Source organism: Somniosus microcephalus, chromosome 24 (assembly GCF_052327205.1).
Source record: "Somniosus microcephalus isolate GS21.2 chromosome 24, FLI_Smic_1.0, whole genome shotgun sequence".
NCBI lineage: Eukaryota > Metazoa > Chordata > Chondrichthyes > Squaliformes > Somniosidae > Somniosus > Somniosus microcephalus.
Genome location: NC_141010.1, coordinates 64,138,101 through 64,162,116, shown reverse-complemented (window position 1 = coordinate 64,162,116; position 24,016 = coordinate 64,138,101). Strand labels below are relative to the sequence as shown.

At 50.6% G+C, this 24,016-nt stretch overlaps 1 protein-coding gene across 6 annotated transcripts in view; it reads right to left on the bottom strand.

The window, feature by feature from the left end:
* Nucleotides 1-4,937: 4,937 nt before the first annotated feature.
* The window catches only part of maptb (microtubule-associated protein tau b), a 709,263-nt gene continuing 690,184 nt past the window's right edge, over nucleotides 4,938-24,016 (bottom strand). For 4 of the 6 annotated variants that reach the window (XM_085966675.1, XM_085966678.1, XM_085966674.1 and 1 more), the window contains one exon: nucleotides 4,938-15,167. In XM_085966675.1, the coding sequence (XP_085822801.1) occupies nucleotides 14,952-15,167 (216 nt within the window). In that variant the 3' untranslated portion in view covers nucleotides 4,938-14,951. Of the gene's footprint in view, nucleotides 15,168-19,435; nucleotides 19,581-24,016 lie in introns of all 6 variants that reach the window. The other 2 variants (XM_085966677.1, XM_085966676.1) reach the window with 1 other exon arrangement.

The following is a 24,016-nucleotide window of genomic DNA, read 5'->3' as shown; positions in this document are numbered from 1 at the left end:
ACATCGCCCACCTATTCCCTTACCTCAGCCCTCCAGCCGCTGCAACCCCTGGACTTGTCTGTTACTTACAGACTCGACTGTTTCAGTGCCCACCTCACCAACCTCTCATTCTCACTGACCTTCACTGGCTTTCTATTTCCCAACATTAAAAGTAAAATCTCAATCTTAACCCCATCCTACCTCAGTGAAATCTTCCAGCCTTACTGTCCCAGCCTTCATCTGCAGAGGTCTTGCTCTCTGGAACTCTATAAAGCTTTTAAAAACCTCAAGACCCCGTTCACACAAGCCTTCTGCCACAGTTCGTAATCTCTTACTGCCTTGATACTTGTTCCATTGTCGATCTAAGAAGCATCTTTGGCGATTTGTGTTTAAGCCACTATATAATTCAAGTTGTAGCGAGCACAAGTCCCCAATAGCAGACATGTTTTATGGGGAAGGTTGTTCGGATGTTGAATGCTGTTTCAGAAACTAGTGGAAGCAGAATTCATAATAGCTTTTAAAAGGGTAAATATTTGAAAAAGTGAAAAAAGAGTATGGGGAAAGGGCAGGGGAATCTGTGCTGTAAATTGTGACACTCGAGCCTAAAGGCAGCTATAAGACATGGGATTATCACAATAGTGATGCAGACAATGCTCCTGTGACATTGGGTTATTGTGTCTAGATTGGCAGCTGTATCTACAACATCCACCCCAGAATGGACGGATCATTCTGATGACCCTTATTGGCTGAGGAGAACCTGCTTTTTGGGCCTCCTTTTTAATTCAGCTCCTCAGGATCCCGGACACAGAGACCCTGCTAGCACAGTAACCCCCAAAGCTCCTGACTGACCTCTGCAGAGCCTGCTGAGCGGAACAGGAATTCCAGCAGGCCGTCGCTACATCATTGCTCCATTTTACAAGGCCATTTTGAAGGAGTGTAACCCCCCCAATCAAAGCAGTTTGTTGTCTGGTGCCATGGCCATCCTATGCCCTTACCTGTTGGCATGTGATGCGTCATCAAGTATATCGACAGCTGGCACCACATGATTTCTGTCTGTCCCTTCTGGGAAATTAAAGTTAGGCAGCCTCAATTTTATCCCATTTTTTTTGGAAAGCTGCCTGCAGATAGTGGCCTTTAGATCCTCAAGTTATCCCAGTGGGTTTTGAGCAACTTAATGTCCCCATCAGAATAAAAGGTGGCTTTGCTATTCGTTATCTGTGACTTCCTGTTAATTGGTGCACTCGTGGATTAGGCAGCAGCTAGGATACTTTGGTGCCCCTTTCCTAAAGCCATAGGTTGTATTCCATTTGACTCCGTTACAATTCGACTATTTCATCTCATACATTCTTTTTGTTAATAGGGAGGTCATAGGACAGCAGATAGGCGAAACAATATTTGTCATTTCAACAATTGTTTCCTCTGTGAACAAGACTTCAGGTAAATCTATATAGACTGTACTGACCGACCCTTGGTAGACTGTACTGACCGACCCTTGATAGACTGTCCTGACTGACCCTTGGTAGACTGTCCTGACCGACCCTTGGTAGACTGCACTGACCGACCCTTGACAGATTGTACTGACCGACCATTGACAGACTGCACTGACCGACCCTTGGTAGATTGTCCTGACCGACCCTTGATGGACTGCACTGACCGACCCTTGGTAATCTGTACAGACCGACCCTTGGTAGACTGCACTGACCGACCCTTGGTAATCTGTACAGACCGACCCTTGGTAGACTGCACTGACCGACCCTTAATAGACTGTACTGACCGAAACTTGATAGACTGTACTGACCCTTGGTAGACTGTACTGACTGACCCTTGATAGACTGTACTGAACGACCATTGATAGATTGTACTGACCGACCATTGATAGATTATACTGACCGACCCTTGGTAGACTGGACTGACCGACCCTTGATAGATTGTACTGACCGACCATTGATAGATTGTGCTGACCGACCCTTGATAGACTATACTGACCGACCCTTGGTAGACTGGACTGACCGATCCTTGGTAGACTGCACTGACCGACACTTGGTAGATTGTACTGTCCGACCCTTGATAGACTGCACTGACCGAAACTTGATAGACTGTACTGACCGCAGCTTGATAGACTGTACTGACCCTTGGTAGACTGTCCTGACTGACCCTTGGTAGACTGTACTGAACGACCCTTGGTAGACTGTACTGACCGCAGCTTGATAGACTGTACTGACCCTTGGTAGACTGTACTGACCGACCCTTGATAGACTGCACTGACCGACCCTTGATAGACTGTACTGACCGACCCTTGATAGACTGTACTGACCGAAACTTGATAGACTGTACTGACCGCAGCTTGATAGACTGTACTGACCCTTGGTAGACTGTACTGACTGACCCTTGATAGACTGTACTCACCGACCATTGGTAGACTGCACTGACCGACCCTTGATAGACTGGACTGACCGATCCTTGGTAGACTGCACTGACCGACACTTGGTAGATTGTACTGTCCGACCCTTGATAGACTGCACTGACCGACCCTTGGTAGACTGTACTGACCGACCCTTGGTAGACTGCACTGACCGACCCTTGATAGACTGCACTGACCGACCCTTGATAGACTGTACTGACCGACCCTTGATAGACTGTACTGACCGAAACTTGATAGACTGTACTGACCGCAGCTTGATAGACTGTACTGACCCTTGGTAGACTGTACTGACTGACCCTTGATAGACTGTACTCACCGACCATTGGTAGACTGCACTGACCGACCCTTGATAGACTGGACTGACCGATCCTTGGTAGACTGCACTGACCGACACTTGGTAGATTGTACTGTCCGACCCTTGATAGACTGCACTGACCGACCCTTGGTAGACTGTACTGACCGACCCTTGGTAGACTGCACTGACCGACCCTTGATAGACTGCACTGACCGACCCTTGATAGACTGTACTGACCGACCCTTGATAGACTGTACTGACCGACCCTTGATAGATTGTACTGACCGACCCTTGATAGACTGTACTGACCGACCCTTGATAGACTGTACTGACCGACCATTGATAGACTGTACTGACCGACCCTTGATAGATTGTACTGACCGACCCTTGGTAGATTGTACTGACCGACCCTTGGTAGACTGCACTGACCGACCATTGATAGACTGTACTGACCGACCATTGATAGACTGTACTGACCGACCATTGATAGACTGCACTGACCGACCCTTGGTAGACTGCACTGACCGACCTTTGGTAGACTGTACTGACCGACCCTTGGTAGACTGCACTGCCCGACCCTTGGTAGACTAATGACCGAAACTTGGTAGACTACTGACCGACCCTTGGTAGACTGTACTGTCCGACGGCCATTGCTACACAAGGAACCATGAGTGCATCTGCTTATATTTATTTTTCATAATTTATGATTTATTATTGGTGACAAGGGGCATTGAATATCAGTGTGAGTTCTGTGTTTTGTATAGATGTCAGAGGTGGCTCTGTGGGTAGCACTCTCACCGCTGAGTCAGAAGGTTGTGGGTTAAGTCCCACTCCAGAGACTTGAGCAGATAACCTAGGCTGACACTCCCCGTGCAGTACTGAAAAAGTCACCGCTACACCGTCAGAGGTGCCACCTTTCAGTTGAGACATTAAACTGAGGCCCCGTCTGCCCTCGGATGGATGTACACGATCCAATGGTCCTATGTGAAGAGCAGGGGCGTTCTGGCCAATATTTATCCCTCAACCAGCATCACTAAAACAAATTGTCTGATCATTCATGTCGTAATCTTTGTGGGAACTTGCTGTACCCAAATTGGCTGCCACATTTTCTACATTGCAACAGCGACTACACTTCAAAAGTACTTCATTGGCTGTAAAGTGTTGGGATATTCTGAGGTCGTGAAAAGTATTATAGAAAGTCAAGTTTGCTCTTTCTATATTTTGGAGCGGTGTGTGGAGGCAGATGGAGAATGGGCTCCATCCTGATGTACTTCAGTTTCACTCAGCACCAACCTCTCTGCTGACATCAATGTGGGCACTCTGACTCCTGCTCTCTGATCAACAATAACTTCTATTTATATAGCGCCTTTAATGTAGTAAAGCGTCCCAAGGCAGTTCTTAGGAGCGATTATCAAACAAAATTTGACACCGAGCCACATAAGGAGATATTAGGACAGATAACCAAAAGCTTGGTCAAAGAGGCAGGTGTTAAGGCGTGTCTTAAAGAAGGAGAAAGAGGCGGATAGGTTTAGGGAGGAAATTCCAGAGCTTCGAGCCTCAACATCTGAAGGCACGGCTGCCAATGGTGGAGCGATTAAAATTGGGAATGCGCAAGAGGCCAGAATTGGAGGAGCGCAGAGATCTTGGATGGTTGTAGGAGGTTACAGAGATCGGGAGGGGCGAGGTCATGGAGGCATTTGAAAACGAGGATGAGAATTTTAAAATCAAGGTGTTCCCATACCAGGAGCCAGCGTAGGCCAGCGAGCACAGGGGTGATGGGTGAATGGGACTTGGTGCAAGTTATGATACGGACCAAATATCCACTCCATCACCAAGACTAATACAAAAGCAAAATCCTGTGGATGCTAGAAATCTGAAATCAAAACAGAAAATGCTGGAAATACGCAGCAGGTCAGGCAGCATCTGTGGACAGAAACAGGGTTATTATAAAAGGTCATCGACCTGAAACGTTAACTCGGTTTCTCTCTTCACAGATGCTGCCTGACCTGCTGAGTAGCTCCAGCATTTTCTGTTTTCATTACCAAGACCACCTATTTCCATCTCCATGACATTGTCCATCTTCACCGCTGCTTCAGCTCATCCGCTGCTGAAACCCTCACCCATGCCTTTTATCTCCAGGCTCGACTATTCCAACTCACTCCTGGCCTCCCAGACTCTGCCAGGAGATCTCTGCATCGTGATATATTTCACAAGGGGGAAGAGATAGGCGGGAAACCACAGCACTTGGAACACAGACTTTATTTCCAAACTTTTACTTTTACAGCAACGATTATCGATATAAACCAATGATTAAAACAGTTACAGCATTGAGCAACCACAGACAAGAAGCAAAGCCACTGAACACCGAAGATGCTGCCATCGGGGTTAAATTACCGTGTCTCACACCTCAAAGAGCAAGCGTTAGGAAACAACGTACACCTGCCACAAAACGCACCTTCATGTCGGCACTGACCTGTTTCAGCCCAGAGAAACCCAGAGTCGGATGAGAAGGAAGGTCTGTTAAGGGGGATCAGCTTCGATGGTTTAATGGCCTCTCCCCCAACCCCGACTATTCCCAAGTTCACAGCCCTTTTACGGAAATGGCAATTGAGAACGATATAGATCAGTGACCACACTAAATACAGAAAGTCACCGTGGACACCTTGATCTCAATCTGAGCAGAATCCATTCACTGGCCAGGAGGTGAGCTGGTCTCCACCACACTGCTTCAGTTGGCTGTCAGAGTTCATGGATCAGTTTGTCTCCTACCTGTTATATCGGGACAGGAGTTGTTGGTTGTAAAATGATCAGCCAGTTGAGTCATTCCCTCAATCTCATCCATCTTCTTCGACAGCAGCCAAGCCGTGCCTGGTGCCAACAATTGTAGCGCCGAGCTGGAGAACAATATTCACTGAAACTGTTGGTCAACAAACTCCCAACTGGCTCCTGGACACTGAGGCAATGGCCAGTCAGGAGCTTCCAATTCACCGTTTAGTGATCAACTGGTAACTAATCAATAACCCTGTCATTTAGATCAATTGACAGTACAAATTGATGTACTGTTGGCAAGTCATGATGGTCATATCAGTGAAAACATTGGCCAGAAATTCCTCGGAGCCGCTCCCATTCCGCTGACGATACTTTACAGTGCAAGCGGGGTTTCTGCCGCACTTCTGGCGAACTAACGCCGGCAAAGCAGGAGTGGCTTTGAATTTCCCGACCAGTGATTCTGGGTTAATGCAGAATTCAGAGAGAACATCCTGTGAGCCTCTGCTGCTAGCACAGACCCTCACTCGATGAGAGTGCAGAACAGGTCCCTTAGCAAAGGGTTCAATTAATTACTGTCAATCATGGGCTCCTGCGAGTGGATCTGGGAATGACCGACTCCCTGTGAGAGGGTCTGGGAATGACCGACTCCCTGTGAGAGGGTCTGGGAATGACCGACTCCCTGTGAGAGGGTCTGGGAATGACCGACTCCCTGTGAGTGGGTCTGGGAATGACCGACTCCCTGTGAGTGGGTCTGGGAATGACCGACTCCCTGTGAGAGGGTCTGGGAATGACCGACTCCCTGTGAGTGGGTCTGGGAATGACCGACTCCCTGCGAGAGGGTCTGGGAATGACCGACTCCCTGCGAGTGGGTCTGGGAATGACCGACTCCCTGCGAGAGGGTCTGGGAATGACCGACTCCCTGCGAGTGGGTCTGGGAATGACCGACTCCCTGCGAGAGGGTCTGGGAATGACCGACTCCCTGCGAGTGGGTCTGGGAATGACCGACTCCCTGCGAGTGGGTCTGGGAATGACCGACTCCCTGCGAGAGGGTCTGGGAATGACCGACTCCCTGCGAGTGGGCCTGGGAATGACCGACTCCCTGCGAGAGGGTCTGGGAATGACCGACTCCCTGCGAGTGGGCCTGGGAATGACCGACTCCCTGCGAGAGGGTCTGGGAATGACCGACTCCCTGCGAGTCGGACTGGGAATGACCGACTCCCTGCGAGTGGGTCTGGGAATGACCGACTCCCTGCGAGAGGGTCTGGGAATGACCGACTCCCTGCGAGAGGGTCTGGGAATGACCGACTCCCTGCGAGAGGGTCTGGGAATGACCGACTCCCTGCGAGAGGGTCTGGGAATGACCGACTCCCTGTGGGTGGGTCTGGGAATGACCGACTCCCTGTGGGTGGGTCTGGGAATGACCGACTCCCTGTGAGTGGGTCTGGGAATGACCACCTCCCTGTGAGAGCTATGAGTGGGTCTGGGAATGACCGACTCCCCGTGAGTGGGTCTGGGAATGACCGACTCCCCGTGAGTGGATCTGGGAATGACCGACTCCCCGTGAGTGGGTCTGGGAATGACCGACTCCCCGTGAGTGGGTCTGGGAATGACCGACTCCCTGTGAGTGGGTCTGGGAATGACCGACTCCCTGTGAGTGGGTCTGGGAATGACCGACTCCCCGTGAGTGGGTCTGGGAATGACCGACTCCCCGTGAGTGGGTCTGGGAATGACCGACTCCCCGTGAGTGGATCTGGGAATGACCGACTCCCCGTGAGTGGGTCTGGGAATGACCGACTCCCCGTGAGTGGGTCTGGGAATGACCGACTCCCCGTGAGTGGGTCTGGGAATGACCGACTCCCTGTGAGTGGGTCTGGGAATGACCGACTCCCCGTGCGTGGGTCTGGGAATGACCGACTCCCCGTGAGTGGGTCTGGGAATGACCGACTCCCTGTGAGTGGGTCTGGGAATGACCGACTCCCTGTGAGTGGGTCTGGGAATGACCGACTCCCTGTGCGTGGGTCTGGGAATGACCAATTTCAGGTTTAAACGAGTTGATTTCAGTTTGACTCAGAACTGGTTTGGACCTGCAGTTTATTCCTGACTGTGAGCGTGGACTGCTCCTTTAGGTGAAGACTGACTCTTTAGACAGCAGTCTGTGTAGACTTGCAGGGTCTGGCAAACTCCTAGCCATGGGCAGGTTTCCAATAATTCTCAGAACTGCTCCATTCTGTGGCCCTTTCTGTTCATTCAGTACCAGCTAATTATAAAATACTCACTCAGCACACTTCCTACTTTGATGCTACACAGAGAAAGATTTTTCACAAATATTAAGACAATCGAATGTGAGTAAAGCAATAGGATCCATCTGGGATTACAGAGACCCTTAAACTGACACGGGGTGTGGGGAGGGGGTGGTATAACCAGCCCCCCGATGCCTACAGTAAGGAGAGATGCAATCACATTACTGCCATTCACAGAGTGGGGCGAATGTGGAACTCGTTGCTGCATGGAGTGGTTGAGAGCATTGGCCCATTCAAGGGGAGGCTTGATGCGTACCTGAGGGAGAAGGGAATAGAGGGAGGGTGAGAAGAGGTCATTAGGGTGGGAGGAGGCTCCTGTGAAGTGTAAACTCCGGCATAGACCAGTTGGGCCAAATGGCCTGTTTCTGTGCTGCCGATCCATTTACCACCCTGTGATCCTGTGGGTCCGATCTCCTGCCCTTCCAATGACCCCTACCTCTGCTCTGTTCTCATGGGCACTCCCTCAGACTTCATGCTCAGTTGCCAAAGCTTTCTTGGGATCAGTGACTCAGGTACCAGGAGGTTAACCCTGGGTTTGAGCTACCCCAGGCTGACTCCTGTGTGTTGTTGGGTATTGGACACCAGCACAGCAGGGAGTGAAGGAAGCTTCCCAGCAGATCCCAGCAGCTCCCAGTGGATTTCAGCTGAAATCTCAACTCCCACCAGTTGGCATTTAAAATCCATATAACCAGAGTGCTACTGCTAGTTAGCTCTGGTTATCTCTTCCCCCTGCCAGTCATGTAAATGTCCATTTGCACCAGTGTAAAAACGCAATCCCCTCTGTTCTGGGGGTTTGGTGCTGACTGGCTCTCGGTCGCAAAGAGATACCGGTTGGCACGGGCAGCTTCTCAATGTGGGATGGGCAGCGATCGGGTTCCCAGTAAATGGAATTGAGCACCAGTTAGTCTGGAGTCAGGAGATCTCTCATCGGGATCCTCATGTCACTAGAAAATTGAGATTCAATCGCACCCATCACAAAACTTTCCTTCTTTAAATCTCCAGAACGTGGGATCCCTCAGGTGCAGCAGTGTGAAGGTGCACAATATCAACGGGCAGCAGCCCACACTCAGCAGCTTCTGAACTACATGCAGGACTAGTGACAGGCAGTTTGCAGCCATATTAATTGAGTTATCTACCATTAAACACTGGGTTCTGTTTACAACAGCTAAAAATAACACGTTCTTAAACACCCCTCATTAAAGAGTTACTACAGCCTGTGCTTGCTGGGGTCATAGCTTTACCGCGGGAACAAAGGTGGTCAAGGCATCAGCCAGGGCTACAAAGTCAGTCATAACACATAGGAAATAAAATGCTGGCAATCACAGGGTCTGATCGAAGGATTCGGGGGGTTTATATACAGAATAACAGATACCCGGGAGTGAGTTACAGGCTGGATTCTAATCGAAGGATTCGGGGGGGTTTATATATAGAATAACAGATACCCGGGAGTGAGTTACAGGCTGGATTCTAATCGAAGGATTCGGGGGGCTTATATATAGAATAACAGATACCCGGGAGTGAGTTACAGGCTGGAATCTAATCGAGGGGTTCGGGGGGGTTTATATATAGAATAACAGATACCCGGGAGTGAGTTACAGGCTGGAATCTAATCGAGGGGTTGGGGTGGTTTATATATAGAATAACAGATACCCGGGAGTGAGTTACAGGCTGGATTCTAATCGAGGGGTTCGGGGGGGTTTATATATAGAATAACAAATACCCGGGAGTGAGTTACAGGCTGGAATCTAATCGAGGGGTTGGGGTGGTTTATATATAGAATAACAGATACCCGGGAGTGAGTTACAGGCTGGAATCTATCGAGGGGTTGGGGTGTTGTAATGAAATCATGACAACAAAATTCAAAAAGCCTGTAACTTTCACTGAACCTTTAGATATGCTGGCACCAGGGGACAGTGTGACGTGCCTTAGGTCTACATAGAAACATAGAAGATAGGAGCAGGAGTAGGCCATTCGGCCCTTCGAGCCTGCTCCGCCATTCAACGAGATCATGGCTGATCATCCAAACCCTAGCACCCGGTCCCTACACCGACAGCGGGTAAGGTGAGGAATCCAGTGGTAGTTAGGATGGGGAGAGGAGGAGAGGCAGATGAGATTTTGTAAAGCATAAATTAAATCGATAATAGGTGTTTTGCCAAATGTCTCTCCACACTCTTAGAAGCTTCAGGGTGAGATGGACCCCTTGCTGCAGCAGTTCCAGTCTGTCCGTGATGCCGTAATAGTTCCCGTGTGTGGTTTATGAAGGGCACCCACACTGGTGTCTGAGCCCCTTCACCTGACCCAAGCAGTGTGTGCAGGGGAATTTAATCTCAAGCCAAGATCCCAGGGAATTAACCGCACTGGTGTTTTTAAGACCCAATCGTTCAGACCCAGCCCTGTTTAACCCTTGCCCACCTTAGCCAGCAAAGTAGAGTGAGATACAGAGTAAACTCCACCATCCTCCACATCAACCTCATCCACTGCAGCCAGTCTGGACACATCAGTGACTTACTCCAGTATCAGTACAGACTCCATCTGAGAGCTAGGCATGGAAACATACATCAAACAGCACTCCAGGTAAAACTTTTCATAGTTAGAGGTTGACCTTCAGTAGGTGCTGGGAATACACAGACCCTTTACAGCACTGCAGAGAGCCAGCCCAGGAACAGACTGCCATTATACCGTGACTTGCAGTTACAGCAATGCATCAGAGCGCAACAAAACATTTAGATTTTGACCCGGTGCAATCGAGTGATACGTGGCATCCCTTTCACCAGTCATCACGGAAATTGTTAAAAATCAGGAGCGACCTGGAACCATGCAGTTAGTCCGCTCTGCAATCAGATTGTAGGTTTTTCTGAGGAAACTTGGCTAATGTGGACTGACAGGGAAGATTTTTCAAACAGGAAACCGAATCCAGCAGGGCAGGAGAAGAGAGGGATGGGGAAGAGAGGTGAGAGCAGGGGAGAGGAGGTGAGGGGAGAGCGGGGGAGAGGAGGTAGGAGGTGAGGGGAGAGGAGGGCAGGGGAGAGGAGGTGAGGGGAGGGGAGAGCAGGGGAGAGGAGGGCAGGGGAGGGGAGGGCAGGGGAGAGGAGAGGAGGGCAGGGGAGAGGGGAAAGCAGGGCAGGAGAGGGGCGGGAAGGAGAGGGGAGGGCGGTGGAGAGAGCAGGGTGGGGAGGGGAGAGGAGGGCAGTGGAGAGGAGGGGAGAGGGCAGGGGAGAGGAGGGGAGAGGAGGGGAGGGGGAGGGCAGGGGAGAGGAGGGGAGGGGAGGGGGAGAGGAGAGGAGGGGAGGGGAGAGGAGGGCAGGGGAGAGGAGGTGAGGGGAGGGGAGGGGAGGGGGAGGGCAGGGGAGAGGAGGGGAGGGGAGTGGAGAGGAGGGGAGGGGGAGGGCAGGGGAGAGGAGGGGAGGGGAGGGGAGAGGAGGGGAGAGGAGGGCAGGGGAGAGGAGGTGAGGGGAGGGGGAGGGCAGGGGAGAGGAGGGGAGGGGAGTGGAGAGGAGGGGAGGGGGAGGGCAGGGGAGAGGAGGGGAGGGGAGAGGAGGGGAGAGGAGGGCAGGGGAGAGGAGGTGAGGGGAGGGGAGGGGGAGGGCAGGGGAGAGGAGGGGAGGGGAGGGGAGAGGGAGAGGAGAGGAGGGCAGAGTGGGGAGAAAGTCAGCCAGGAGAGATTGACAGGGCAGCCTCACAAAACAGAAAACTGAACAGAGGAACTTGTAAACCCAAGTTCAGAGGTACAGTAACACGTAGGTCTGCCCGAGTGTGGGGAACGGCTCCAGACACAGACCCCTCCTCGTTTTCAGGTGCAATAGATTATGGTGCGTTGATGAGTTGGGTGTGATTTGCTGTCCCAATGGGGGGTAACAGTTTAATGACAGGTCCAACAGGGAAATAGCTTCAGATTATACTGTGTCTCATCTACCCCATCATGGACTCTAACCCGCACAGCTAATGACCTGAGGGGATGCTCTGTACAAACATGCTCTGACCCTCAGAGAACTAAACCCAGGAACGGCCCTCCCCCGACTATGAGCCAGTGCCCTGCTGGGACCGTGCAAGGGTAGAAACCAGTTAGAGGCTGGCTCAAGTTTGAATGTGATGCTCCCATAGTTCAACAGCCCACTGTCAATGCTAATACTTCAATAGCAGTGGGGGTGGAGGCTGCTTGTGAATTGTATCCCTACAAGAGAGGGAAATAGAAGGAAAAATAAGATAAAATAGTTAATTATTACCTCAATGGAGCAGTCTGGGGAGGGTCACTGAGTGTGTCTGGGAGCGAGGTCACTGGGTGTCATCACTGGCCTATCTGGGGGGTCACTGGGGGTTCACCTAGCCTGTCTGGGAGATGAAGGGGTTCACTGGGAGGGGTCACTGGGGGTTCACTGGCCAGTCTGGGTGTGAGGGGGCCACTGGGCCTGTCTGAGGGCAGGGGTCACTGGGCCTGTCTGGGGGCAGGGGTCACTGGGCCTGTCTGAGGGCAGGGGTCACTGGGCCTGTCTGAGGGCAGGGGTCACTGGGCCTGTCTGAGGGCAGGGGTCACTGGGCCTGTCTGGGGGCAGGGGTCACTGGGCCTGTCTGGGGGCAGGGGTCACTGGGCCTGTCCGGGGGCAGGGGTCACTGTGAGGGGGGTCACTGGGTGGGGTCACTGGGCCTGTCAGGGGTCACTGTGAGGGGGGGTCACTGGGCCTGTCTGGGTGTGAGGGGGTCACTGGGGGGGTCACTGGGCCTGTCTGAGGGCAGGGGTCACTGGGCCTGTCTGAGAGCAGGGGTTACTGTCTGTGTGGAGTTTGCACATTCTCCCCGTGTTTGCGTGGGTTTCCTCCGGGTGCTCCGGTTTCCTCCCACAGTCCAAAGATGTGCGAGTTAGGTTGATTGGCTATGATAAATTGACTCTTAGTGTTAGGGGGATTAAATACGTGGGGTTACGTGGATAGGGTGGGATATGTGTTGGTGTAGGGGTTACGGGGATCGGGTGGGATATGTGTCGGTGCAGGCTCGATGGGCCGAAATGGCCTCTATCTGCACTGTGGGGTTTCTGTGATTCTGTTACTGGGCCTGTCTGAGGGCAGGGGTCACTGGGCCTGTCTGGGGGCAGGGGTCACTGTGAGGGGGGTCACTGTGGGGGGGGTCACTGGTCCTGTCTGGGTGTGAGGGGGTCACTGGGCCTGTCTGAAGGCAGGGGTCACTGGGCCTGTCTGAGGGCAGGGGTCACTGGGCCTGTCTGGGGGCAGGGGTCACTGTGAGGGGGGTCACTGTGGGGGGGGGTCACTGGTCCTGTCTGGGTGTGAGGGGGTCACTGGACCTGTCTGAGGGCAGGGGTCACTGGGCCTGTCTGAGGGCAGGGGTCACTGGGCCTGTCTGAGGGCAGGGGTCACTGGGCCTGTCTGAGGGCAGGGGTCACTGGGCCTGTTTGGGGGCAGGTGTCACTGGGCTTGTCTGGGTGTGAGGGGGGTCACTGTGGGGGGAGGTCACTGGGCCTGTCTGAGGGCAGGGGTCACTGGGCCTGTCTGAGGGCAGGGGTCACTGGGCCTGTCTGAGGGCAGGGGTCACTGGGCCTGTCTGGGGGCAGGTGTCACTGGGCTTGTCTGGGTGTGAGGGGGGTCACTGGGGGGGGATCACTGGGCCTGTCTGGGTTTGAGGGGGGGTCACTGGTGGGGGGGTTCTCTCTGCCTGTCTGGGGGTTCATTGGGAGGTCACTAGATTCACCAGAATGATACCAAAGCTAAAAGGGTAAAATTATGAGGACATGATGCATAGACTGGGCTTGTATTCCCTGGAGTGTTGAAGATTAAGGGGTGATCTAATTGAGGTGTTTGGATGATTAAAGGATTTGATAGGGTAGATACAGGGAAACGATTTCCTCTGGTGGGGGAGTCTGGAACAAGGGGGCAGAACCTTAAAATTAGAGCCGGGCTATTCAGGCGTGATGCCAGGACACACTTCTTCACACAAAATATAGAATATACAAATTCCTAAATATACAGAGCGCAGTTTAAAAATAAACATACGGAGCTAATCAGGGGTATAAATGGTGAAAAGGCCAATAGTTCCTCACACCAGAGTTTGCAGGACTCTCGAGGGGTCATTTTCCATCTTGGAGCCTGTGAGGGGAGCTGGGCCCCTGGACAATCAACATGGCAAATTCTGGTGTATCTGCAAACAATTGCCCTGCTGCATTTCCCACTGGCACTCTTACTGGGCAAAGGGAAGGCAGAGAATGACCCCTAGAGAGTCATATGAGAGGGAACTTAGGAACAGGAGGAGGCCATTCAGCCCCTCCAGCCTGTTCCGCCATTCAATGAGATCATGGCTGATCTGTATCTTAACTCCATTTACCCGCCTTGCTTCCATAACACTTAATACCCTTGCCTAACAAAAATCTATTGATCTCAGTTTTGATATTTATAATTGATCGCCAGCTTCAACAGCTTTTTGAGCGAGAGAGTTCCAGATTTCTATTACCTTGTGTGCGAAGAAATGCTTCCTGACATCACCCTTGAATGGCCTCACTAACTTTAAGGCTATTCTAGACTCACCCACCAAATCAAATAGTTTCTCTCTATCAACTCCTTTAATCATCTTAAATACCTCAATTCTATCTCCCCTTAATCTTCTATACTCAAGGGAATACCAGCCTAGTCTACACAACCTGTCCTCAGAATGCAAACCCCTTAGCCCCAGGATCATTCTGATGCACTTGCGCTGCACCCACTCCAAGGCCAATACATCCTTCCTGAGGCGCGGTGCCCAGAACTGAACACAGTCGCTCCAGATGGGGTCTAACCAGAGCTCTGTACAACTGTAGGATAACTGTGTATTCCAGCCCCTTGAGATAAAGACCAACAATCAATTAACCTTGTCATTATTTTTGTACCTGTCCACTAGGTTTTAGTGATTTCTGTACTTGGACTCCAGAATCTCTAAAAAAAGGGACAGACTACCTCAACAGTTCTAGCCTTCTCAAAAAGCCTAAAGGATTGCAGATCAGGAGTTAATACACGGAACGTGCAAGGCCACACGAAAGACAACAAAGCACCACTGTCTGTAACTGGCCAGGTATGTTGACGTAGCCAGACTGAATGCTTCAGGGGACAGTGCTAGGGGCAAGATAGACAGGGCTCAGGATGGTCCGACACCAGTTCATGTTAGACACCTGCAAACTGCTGTGAAGGAAGGAGAGGCATCAAAGCAACAGTCACAAGCCCTGCTTGGCCAAGGAGGCCGACACCTGGTCAGCGAGAGTAGCAAGCTGTGGAGACTCCACCATGTTGATGCTGCTGGTGGAGGACACATTGCTGAGTCGGTGGGGGGAGCCCTCGGTGGAAGCGGTAGGAGATATGTAGACAATTTCTGCACCATGATCTGTGCGAGCTTTGGCCGACTCGCGAAAAGAAAGCTTGTGAGATTCAATCTGGAGAGAGAAGGGAGATTGTGTTAGTGTAAGGCACAAAGGAGAACAAGCAAACTGCACAGGAACCAGCAAACTTCACCCCAGGAAGAATCAATCACCCAAAGCAGAATCAATCACCCAACAGAGAATCAATCACCAAACGGAGAATCAATCACCAAACAGAGAATCAATCACCAAACAGAGAATCAATCACCAAACGGAGAATCAATCACCAAACGGAGAATCAATCACCAAACAGAGAATCAATCACCAAACAGAGAATCAATCACCAAACAAAGAATCAATCACCAAACAGAGAATCAATCACCAAACGGAGAATCAATCACCAAACGGAGAATCAATCACCAAACAGAGAATCAATCACCAAACAGAGAATCAAACACCAAACGGAGAATCAATCACCAAACGGAGAATCAATCACCAAACAAAGAATCAATCACCCAACGGAGAATCAATCACCAAACAGAGAATCAATCACCAAACGGAGAATCAATCATCAAACGGAGAATCAATCACCAAATGGAGAATCAATCACCAAACGGAGAATCAATCACCAAACGGAGAATCAATCATCAAACGGAGAATCAATCACCAAACAGAGAATCAATCACCAAACGGAGAATCAATCTCCAAACGGAGAATCAATCACCAAACAAAGAATCAATCACCCAACGGAGAATCAATCACCCAACAGAGAATCAATCACCAAACGGAGAATCAATCACCAAACAAAGAATCAATCACCCAACAGAGAATCAATCACCAAACAGAGAATCAATCACCAAACAAAGAATCAATCACCAAACAGAGAATCAATCACCAAACGGAGAATCAATCACCCAACAGAGAATCAATCACCCAACGGAGAATCAATCACCAAACAGAGAATCAATCACCCAACAGAGAATCAATCACCAAACGGAGAATCAATCACCCAACAGAGAATCAATCACCAAACGGAGAATCAATCACCAAACAGAGAATCAATCACCCAACGGAGAATCAATCACCAATCGGAGAATCAATCACCAAACAAAGAATCAATCACCAAACAGAGAATCAATCACCAAACGGAGAATCAATCACCCAACAGAGAATCAATCACCAAACGGAGAATCAATCACCAAACAGAGAATCAATCACCCAACGGAGAATCAATCACCAAACGGAGAATCAATCACCAAACGGAGAATCAATCACCAAACGGTGAATCAATCAACAAACGGAGAATCAATCACCAAACAGAGAATCAATCACCAAACGGAGAATCAATCACCAAACAGAGAATCAATCACCAAACGGAGAATCAATCACCCAACAGAGAATCAATCACCCAACGGAGAATCAATCACCAAACAGAGAATCAATCACCAAACAGAGAATCAATCACCAAACGGAGAATCAATCACCAAACGGAGAATCAATCACCAAACGGAGAATCAATCACCAAACAGAGAATCAATCACCAAACGGAGAATCAATCACCAAATGGAGAATCAATCACCAAACAGAGAATCAATCACCAAACGGAGAATCAATCACCAAACAGAGAATCAATCACCAAACGGAGAATCAATCACCAAACAGAGAATCAATCACCCAACAGAGAATCAATCACCCAACGCAGACTCAATCACCAAACAGAGAATCAATCACCAAACAGAGAATCAATCACCAAACGGAGAATCAATCACCAAACAGAGAATCAATCACCAAACAGAGAATCAATCACCAAACGGAGAATCAATCACCAAACGGAGAATCAATCACCAAACGGAGAATCAATCACCCAACAGAGAATCATTCACCAAACGGAGAATCAATCACCAAACGGAGAATCAATCACCAAACGGAGAATCAATCACCAAACGGAGAATCAATCACCAAACGGAGAATCAATCACCAAACGGAGAATCAATCACCAAACGGAGAATCAATCACCAAACGGAGAATCAATCACCCAACGGAGAATCAATCACCAAACGGAGAATCAATCACCAAACGGAGAATCAATCACCAAACGGAGAATCAATCACCAAACGGAGAATCAATCACCAAACGGAGAATCAATCACCAAACGGAGAATCAATCACCAAACGGAGAATCAATCACCAAACGGAGACTCAATCACCAAACGGAGAATCAATCACCCAACAGAGAATCAATCGCCAAACGGAGAATCAATCGCCAAACGGAGAATCAATCACCAAACGGAGAATCAATCACCAAACGGAGAATCAATCACCAAACGGAGAATCAATCACCAAACGGAGAATCAATCACCCAACAGAGAATCAATCACCAAACAGAGAATCAATCACCAAACAGAGAATCAATCACCCAACGGAGAATCAATCACCAAACGGAGAATCAATCACCAAACGGAGAATCAATCACCAAACGGAGAATCAATCACCAAACAGAGAATCAATCACCAAACAGAGAATCAATCACCAAACGGAGAATCAATCACCAAACAGAGAATCAATCACCAAACGGAGAATCAATCACCAAACAGAGAATCAATCACCAAACGGAGAATCAATCACCAAACGGAGAATCAATCACCAAACAGAGAATCAATCACCAAACGGAGAATCAATCACCCAACGGAGAATCAATCACCAAACAGAGAATCAATCACCAAACGGAGAATCAATCACCAAACAGAGAATCAATCACCAAACGCAGAATCAATCACCAAACAGAGAATCAATCACCAAATGGAGAATCAATCACCAAACGGAGAATCAATCAACCAACGGAGAATCAATCACCCAACGGAGAATCAATCACCAAACGGAGAATCAATCACCAAACGGAGAATCAATCACCCAACGGAGAATCAATCACCAAACGGAGAATCAATCACCCAACGGAGAATCAATCACCAAACGGAGAATCAATCACCAAACGGAGAATCAATCACCAAACGGAGAATCAATCACCCAACAGAGAATCAATCACCAAACAGAGAATCAATCACCAAACAGAGAATCAATCACCCAACAGAGAATCAATCACCAAATGGAGAATCAATCACCAAACGGAGAATCAATCACCCAACAGAGAATCAATCACCAAACGGAGAATCAATCACCCAACAGAGAATCAATCACCAAACGGAGAATCAATCACCCAACAGAGAATCAATCACCAAATGGAGAATCAATCACCAAACGGAGAATCAATCACCCAACAGAGAATCAATCACCAAACGGAGAATCAATCACCAAACGGAGAATCAATCACCAAACGGAGAATCAATCACCCAACAGAGAATCAATCACCAAACAGAGAATCAATCACCAAACAGAGAATCAATCACCAAACGGAGAATCAATCACCAAACAGAGAATCAATCACCAAACGGAGAATCAATCACCAAACAGAGAATCAATCACCAAACGGTGAATCAATCACCAAACGGAGAATCAATCACCAAACAGAGAATCAATCACCAAACGGAGAATCAATCACCAAACAGAGAATCAATCACCAAACAGAGAATCAATCACCCAACGGAGAATCAATCACCAAACAGAGAATCAATCACCAAACAGAGAATCAATCACCAAACAGAGAATCAATCACCAAACGGAGAATCAATCACCAAACAGAGAATCAATCACCAAACAGAGAATCAATCACCAAACAGAGAATCAATCACCAAACAGAGAATCAATCACCAAACAGAGAATCAATCACCAAACGGAGAATCAATCTCCCAAACAGATATTGACTCAACCCTGAGATCTGGCTACACTACCGCCGTTGAGACCTGCCTATTCCACAGGCCCAGCAAACACCCCATCACAACCGGCTCCCCCCAATCCAACATCCCCTAACCCAATATCCCCAGACTGGGCACCCTCCCTGGCCGCAGGTTCTGGCCTCCTCTGGCAGACAACCATCGCCGACTCTATTGATGTCACAGTGACCCGGGGCCGCCATTTGACCCCATGTACTGTGCCAGCGTTGCTTCTGGAGGTCACCGGCAAGGGTCAAATGTGATTTGGGGTCTCTGGGTATGATTGTATACTGCCTGTATGGTGTTTCTTTGAATACAGCACCTGTGTCTGACCTCATGTTCACCCCTGCAGACTCTGCCAGAGATGGAGTCAATTCCAGGCAAATTCCATCCTGGAATACCGCTGGCTGTGAGTCATCAGTTGGCTATTCTCAAAACTTCATCCAGCTGGTAGAATAACTTTGCGTTAGAGTAATGGAGACACTTGTAGATGAGAGGCTGGGATGGTTTCACTCACACGTCTTGTCTGCCTGTGTTTCCGAGCTTGGGATTTCATGTGACGCACGGGATTCAATAACACATGAAACTGGCACTTGGGGTGGTGTTTCACTGACACCGTTCTCAGCAGTTTCATTCACTGCTTCTTCCATCCTGTTCTCTTTCTATAAATGAAATCAGGGTGGCACACAATGCATCATCATCATCATCCAGGAAATGAAGGCCCAAAAACTCATTAAAAATTGAACTTGTTAAATCAGACTCTAAAAATACAAAGAAAGAGGGAGAAGGGAAGCACTGTGAGGAGATCTTTAGGGTTTTCTGGGAATAAGATCTGTCTCCACTGCTCGAGCTCCTCTCACACATGAAGAGGTTTCCACAGCCCGTTTCAGCCGTCCAGTCCTCACACTACCGGACACAAAACAACCGCAAAGGAAACAGAATGTTCTGGGCCAGTCAGTGTTTAATAAGATAAGAGACAGATTAACTTCTCAGGTAAAGACCCCTGGGTCTGACGGAGGGTATGGAGGGTACTGGGTCTGATGATGGGGGGTGCGAACCCCTGGTTGTGATGATGGATGGTGTTGACCCCTGGGTCTGATGCTGAAGGGTGTTGACCCCTGGGTCTGATGATGGATGGTTTGGACCCCTGGGTCTGATGATGGATGGTTTGGACTCCTGGGTCTGATGATGGATGGTTTGGACTCCTGGGTCTAATGATGGATGGTGCAGACCCCTGGGACTGATGCAGGGTGGGAGGGAGGGAGGGAGGGAAGGACTGTCTGGTAATGGGTGAGGCCCTGGACTGGTGGCCTATTGGGAAGACACACTGAGTGCAGCTTTCAGGTTCATGGGCTCGGCTGATGATCGCTGAACACATCAGGGAGCGGAGATATCACGGGCCCGAGTAAGGGAGGAAACAGCAGCCTCCTCACAGCAGCACATCGCACTGGGGCTGTGTCCACAGATGGGCTTTGAGTCGGGTGAACAGGGAAACAGCCTGACAGTGAGGATGTGCGGAGATTCACAACGTGCATCGATTGCAGGCAGCAGAGCAAAATACTTCAACAAGCCAGAATAAATGTGATCTTTCCTCCACCGGAACACAAGGAACAGTGCAGACAGCTCCATCGCACACACAGCATTTCTCCACTTCACCTGACGAAGGAGCAGCGCTCCGAAAGCTTGTGATTTCAAATAAAACTGTTGGACTATAACCTGGTGTTGTGTGACTTCTTACATTTGTCCACCCCAGTCCAACACCGGCATCTCCACACCATAGCTTTCAGGTTGGTTGAGTAAGGGCAATACCCGAGAGGGGGGGTCTGTGGAGAGGGGGGGGGTCTGTGGAGAGGGGGGTCTGTGGAGAGGTGGGTCTGTGGAGAGGGGGTCTGTGGAGAGGGGGGTCTGTGGAGAGGGGGGTCTGTGGAGAGGGGGGTCTGTGGAGAGGGGGTCTGTGGAGAGGGGGTCTGTGGAGAGGGGGGTCTGTGGAGAGGGGGGTCTGTGGGGAGTGGGTCTGTGGAGAGGGGGGGTCTGTGGGGAGTGGGTCTGTGGAGAGGGGGGGGTCTGTGGAGAGGGGGGGTCTGTGGGGAGGGGGTCTGTGGAGAGGGGGGTCTGTGGGGAGGGGGGTCTGTGGAGAGGGGGGTCTGTGGAGAGGGGGGTCTGTGGGGAGGGGGTCTGTGGAGAGGGGGTCTGTGGAGAGGGGGGTCTGTGGGGAGGGAGTCTGTGGGGAGCTGTGGGGAGGGGCTATGTGGGGAGGGGGTCTGTGGGGAGGGGCTATGTGGGGAAGGGGTCTGTGGGGAGGGGCTATGTGGGGAAGGGGCAGGGGTCTGTGGAGAGGGGGCTCTGTGGAGAGGGGGTCTGTGGGGAGTGGGTCTGTGGAGAGGGGGGTCTGTGGAGAGGGGGCCTGTGGGGAAGGGGTCTGTGGGGAGGGGGTCTGTGGGGAAGGGGTCTGTGGGGAAGGGGTCTGTGGGGAGGGGGTCTGTGGGGAGGGGGGTCTGTGGGGAAGGGGTCTGTGGGGAGGGGGTCTGTGGGGAGGGGGGGGGTCTGTGGGGAGGGGTCTGTGGGGAGGGGGTCTGTGGGGAGGGGGTAGGAGAGCCAGGCTATGAAATCACAGGCAATTGCCTCCAGCAATCACAGAACTCAGAGGGAGAGTGAACAGTGACGGGATCTCCGTTAAGCAGAGGGTGACGGGGCTTGTGGCCAATTCTTGTTGCAGTGTCCCTTTAAGGTAGTGACCAGGACGCCCCAGAACTTCTCCTGTGGTGCAGAGTCTGAAAGGGAAGTTGGAGCAAAGAAAGCAGCTGGAACAACAGACGATGCAGTGAATGAAACAAAGAGAAGGGAAAGTGCAGCAGAACGGCGCTCACCAACCGTGCCAAGACCCCACAAGCAGAAAAGTCAGTGCAATCCCATTCCCCGCACAATCCCATTCCCCGCACAATCCCATTCCCCGCACAATCCCATTCCCCACACAATCCCATTCCCAACACAATCCCATCCAAAACACAATCCCATTCCCCGCACAATCCCATTCCCAACACAATCCCATTCCCAACACAATCCCATCCTAAACACAATCCCATTCCCAACACAATCCCATTCCCAACACAATCCCATCCTAAACACAATCCCATTCCCAACACAATCCCACCCCAAACACAATCCCATTCCCCACACAATCCCACCCCAAACACAGGAACGGCAGCACAGTGGCTGTATTGCTGGGCTAGTAATCCAGAGGCCGGGACTGATAATCTGGAGATATGAATTCAAATCCAACCACAGAAGTTGGGGAATTTAAATTCAGTCAATTAAATAAATCTGGAACAAAAAAAAGCTAGTACCAGTAATGGTGACCACGAAACTATCAGATTGTCATCAAAACCCATCTGGTTCACTAATGTCCTTACCCGGTCTGGCCTATATATGACTCCAGACGCACAGCAATATTGTTGACCCTTAACCGCCCTCTGAAATGTACCAAACCGCTACCAAGAAGTTTCACCACACGGACTGTAGCGGTTCAAGAAGGAAGCTGACCACCACCTTCTTGAGGGCAAGTAGGGATGGGCAAAAAATGTTGGAATTGCCAGCGACACACACATCCCAGGAACGAATAAACAAAAAATCACAATCCCTGTAACCTGCACCTGTCCCTGTATCCTGCTCCTGTATTCTGCACCTGTTCCTGCACTGTCTCTGTATCGTGCACCTGTCTCTGTAACCTGCACCGTACCCTGCACCTGTTCCTGTATCTTGCACCTGTTCCTGTATCCTGCACCTGTCCCTGTAACCTGCACCTGTCCCTGTATCCTGCACCTGTATCCTGCACCTGTCCCTGTATCCTGCACCTGTCCCTGTATCTTGCGCCTGTCCCTGTAACCTGCACCTGTTCCTGTATCCTGCACCTGTCCCTGTAACCTGTTCCTGTATCCTGCACCTGTACCCTGCACCTGTCCCTGTATCCTGCACCTGTCCCTGTATCCTGCACCTGTCCCTGTAACCTGCACCTGTCCCTGTATCCTGCACCTGTTCCTGTATCCTGCACCTGTCCCTGTACCCTGCACCTGTCTCTGTATCTTGCACCTGTTCCTGTATCCTGCAGCTCTTCCTGTAACCTGTTCCTGTATCCTGCACCTGTCTCTGTAACCTGCACCTGTCCCTGTAACCTGTTCCTGTATCCTGCACCTGTACCCTGCACCTGTCCCTGTATCCTGCACCTGTCCCTGTATCCTGCACCAGTTCCTGTATTCTGCACCTGTCCCTGTACCCTGCACCTGTCTCTGTATCTTGCACCTGTCCCTGTAGCCTGCAGCTCTTCCTGTAACCTGTTCCTGTATCCTGCACCTGTCTCTGTAACCTGCACCTGTCCCTGTAACCTGCACCTGTCCCTGTACCCTGCACCTGCCTCTGTATCTTGCACCTGTCCCTGTAGCCTGCAGCTCTTCCTGTAACCTGCACCTGTTCCTGTAATCTGCACCTGTCCCTGTATCCTGCACCTGTATCCTGTCCCTGTATCCTGCACCTGTCCCTGTATCTTGCACCTGTCCCTGTCCCCTGCCTCTGTATCTTGCACCTGTCCCTGTAGCCTGCAGCTCTTCCTGTAACCTGCACCTGTTCCTGTAACCTGTTCCTGTCTCCTGCACCTGTCCCTGTACCCTGCACCTGTCTCTGTATCTTGCACCTGTCCCTGTAGCCTGCAGCTCTTCCTGTAACCTGCACCTGTTCCTGTATCCTGCACCTGTCCCTGTACCCTGCACCTGTCTCTGTATCTTGCACCTGTCCCTGTAGCCTGCAGCTCTTCCTGTAACCTGCACCTGTTCCTGTATCCTGCACCTGTTCCTGTATCCTGCACCTGTCCCCTGCACCTGTCTCTGTATCGTGCACCTGTCCCTGTAGCCTGCAGCTCTTCCTGTAACCTGCACCTGTTCCTGTAACCTGCACCTGTTCCTGTATCCTGCACCTGTCCCTGTACCCGTCTCTGTATCTTGCACCTGTCCCTGTAGCCTGCAGCTCTTCCTGTACCCTGCACCTGTCCCTGTACCCTGCACCTGTCCCTGTAACCTGCACCTGTCCCTGTAACCTGCACCTGTTCCTG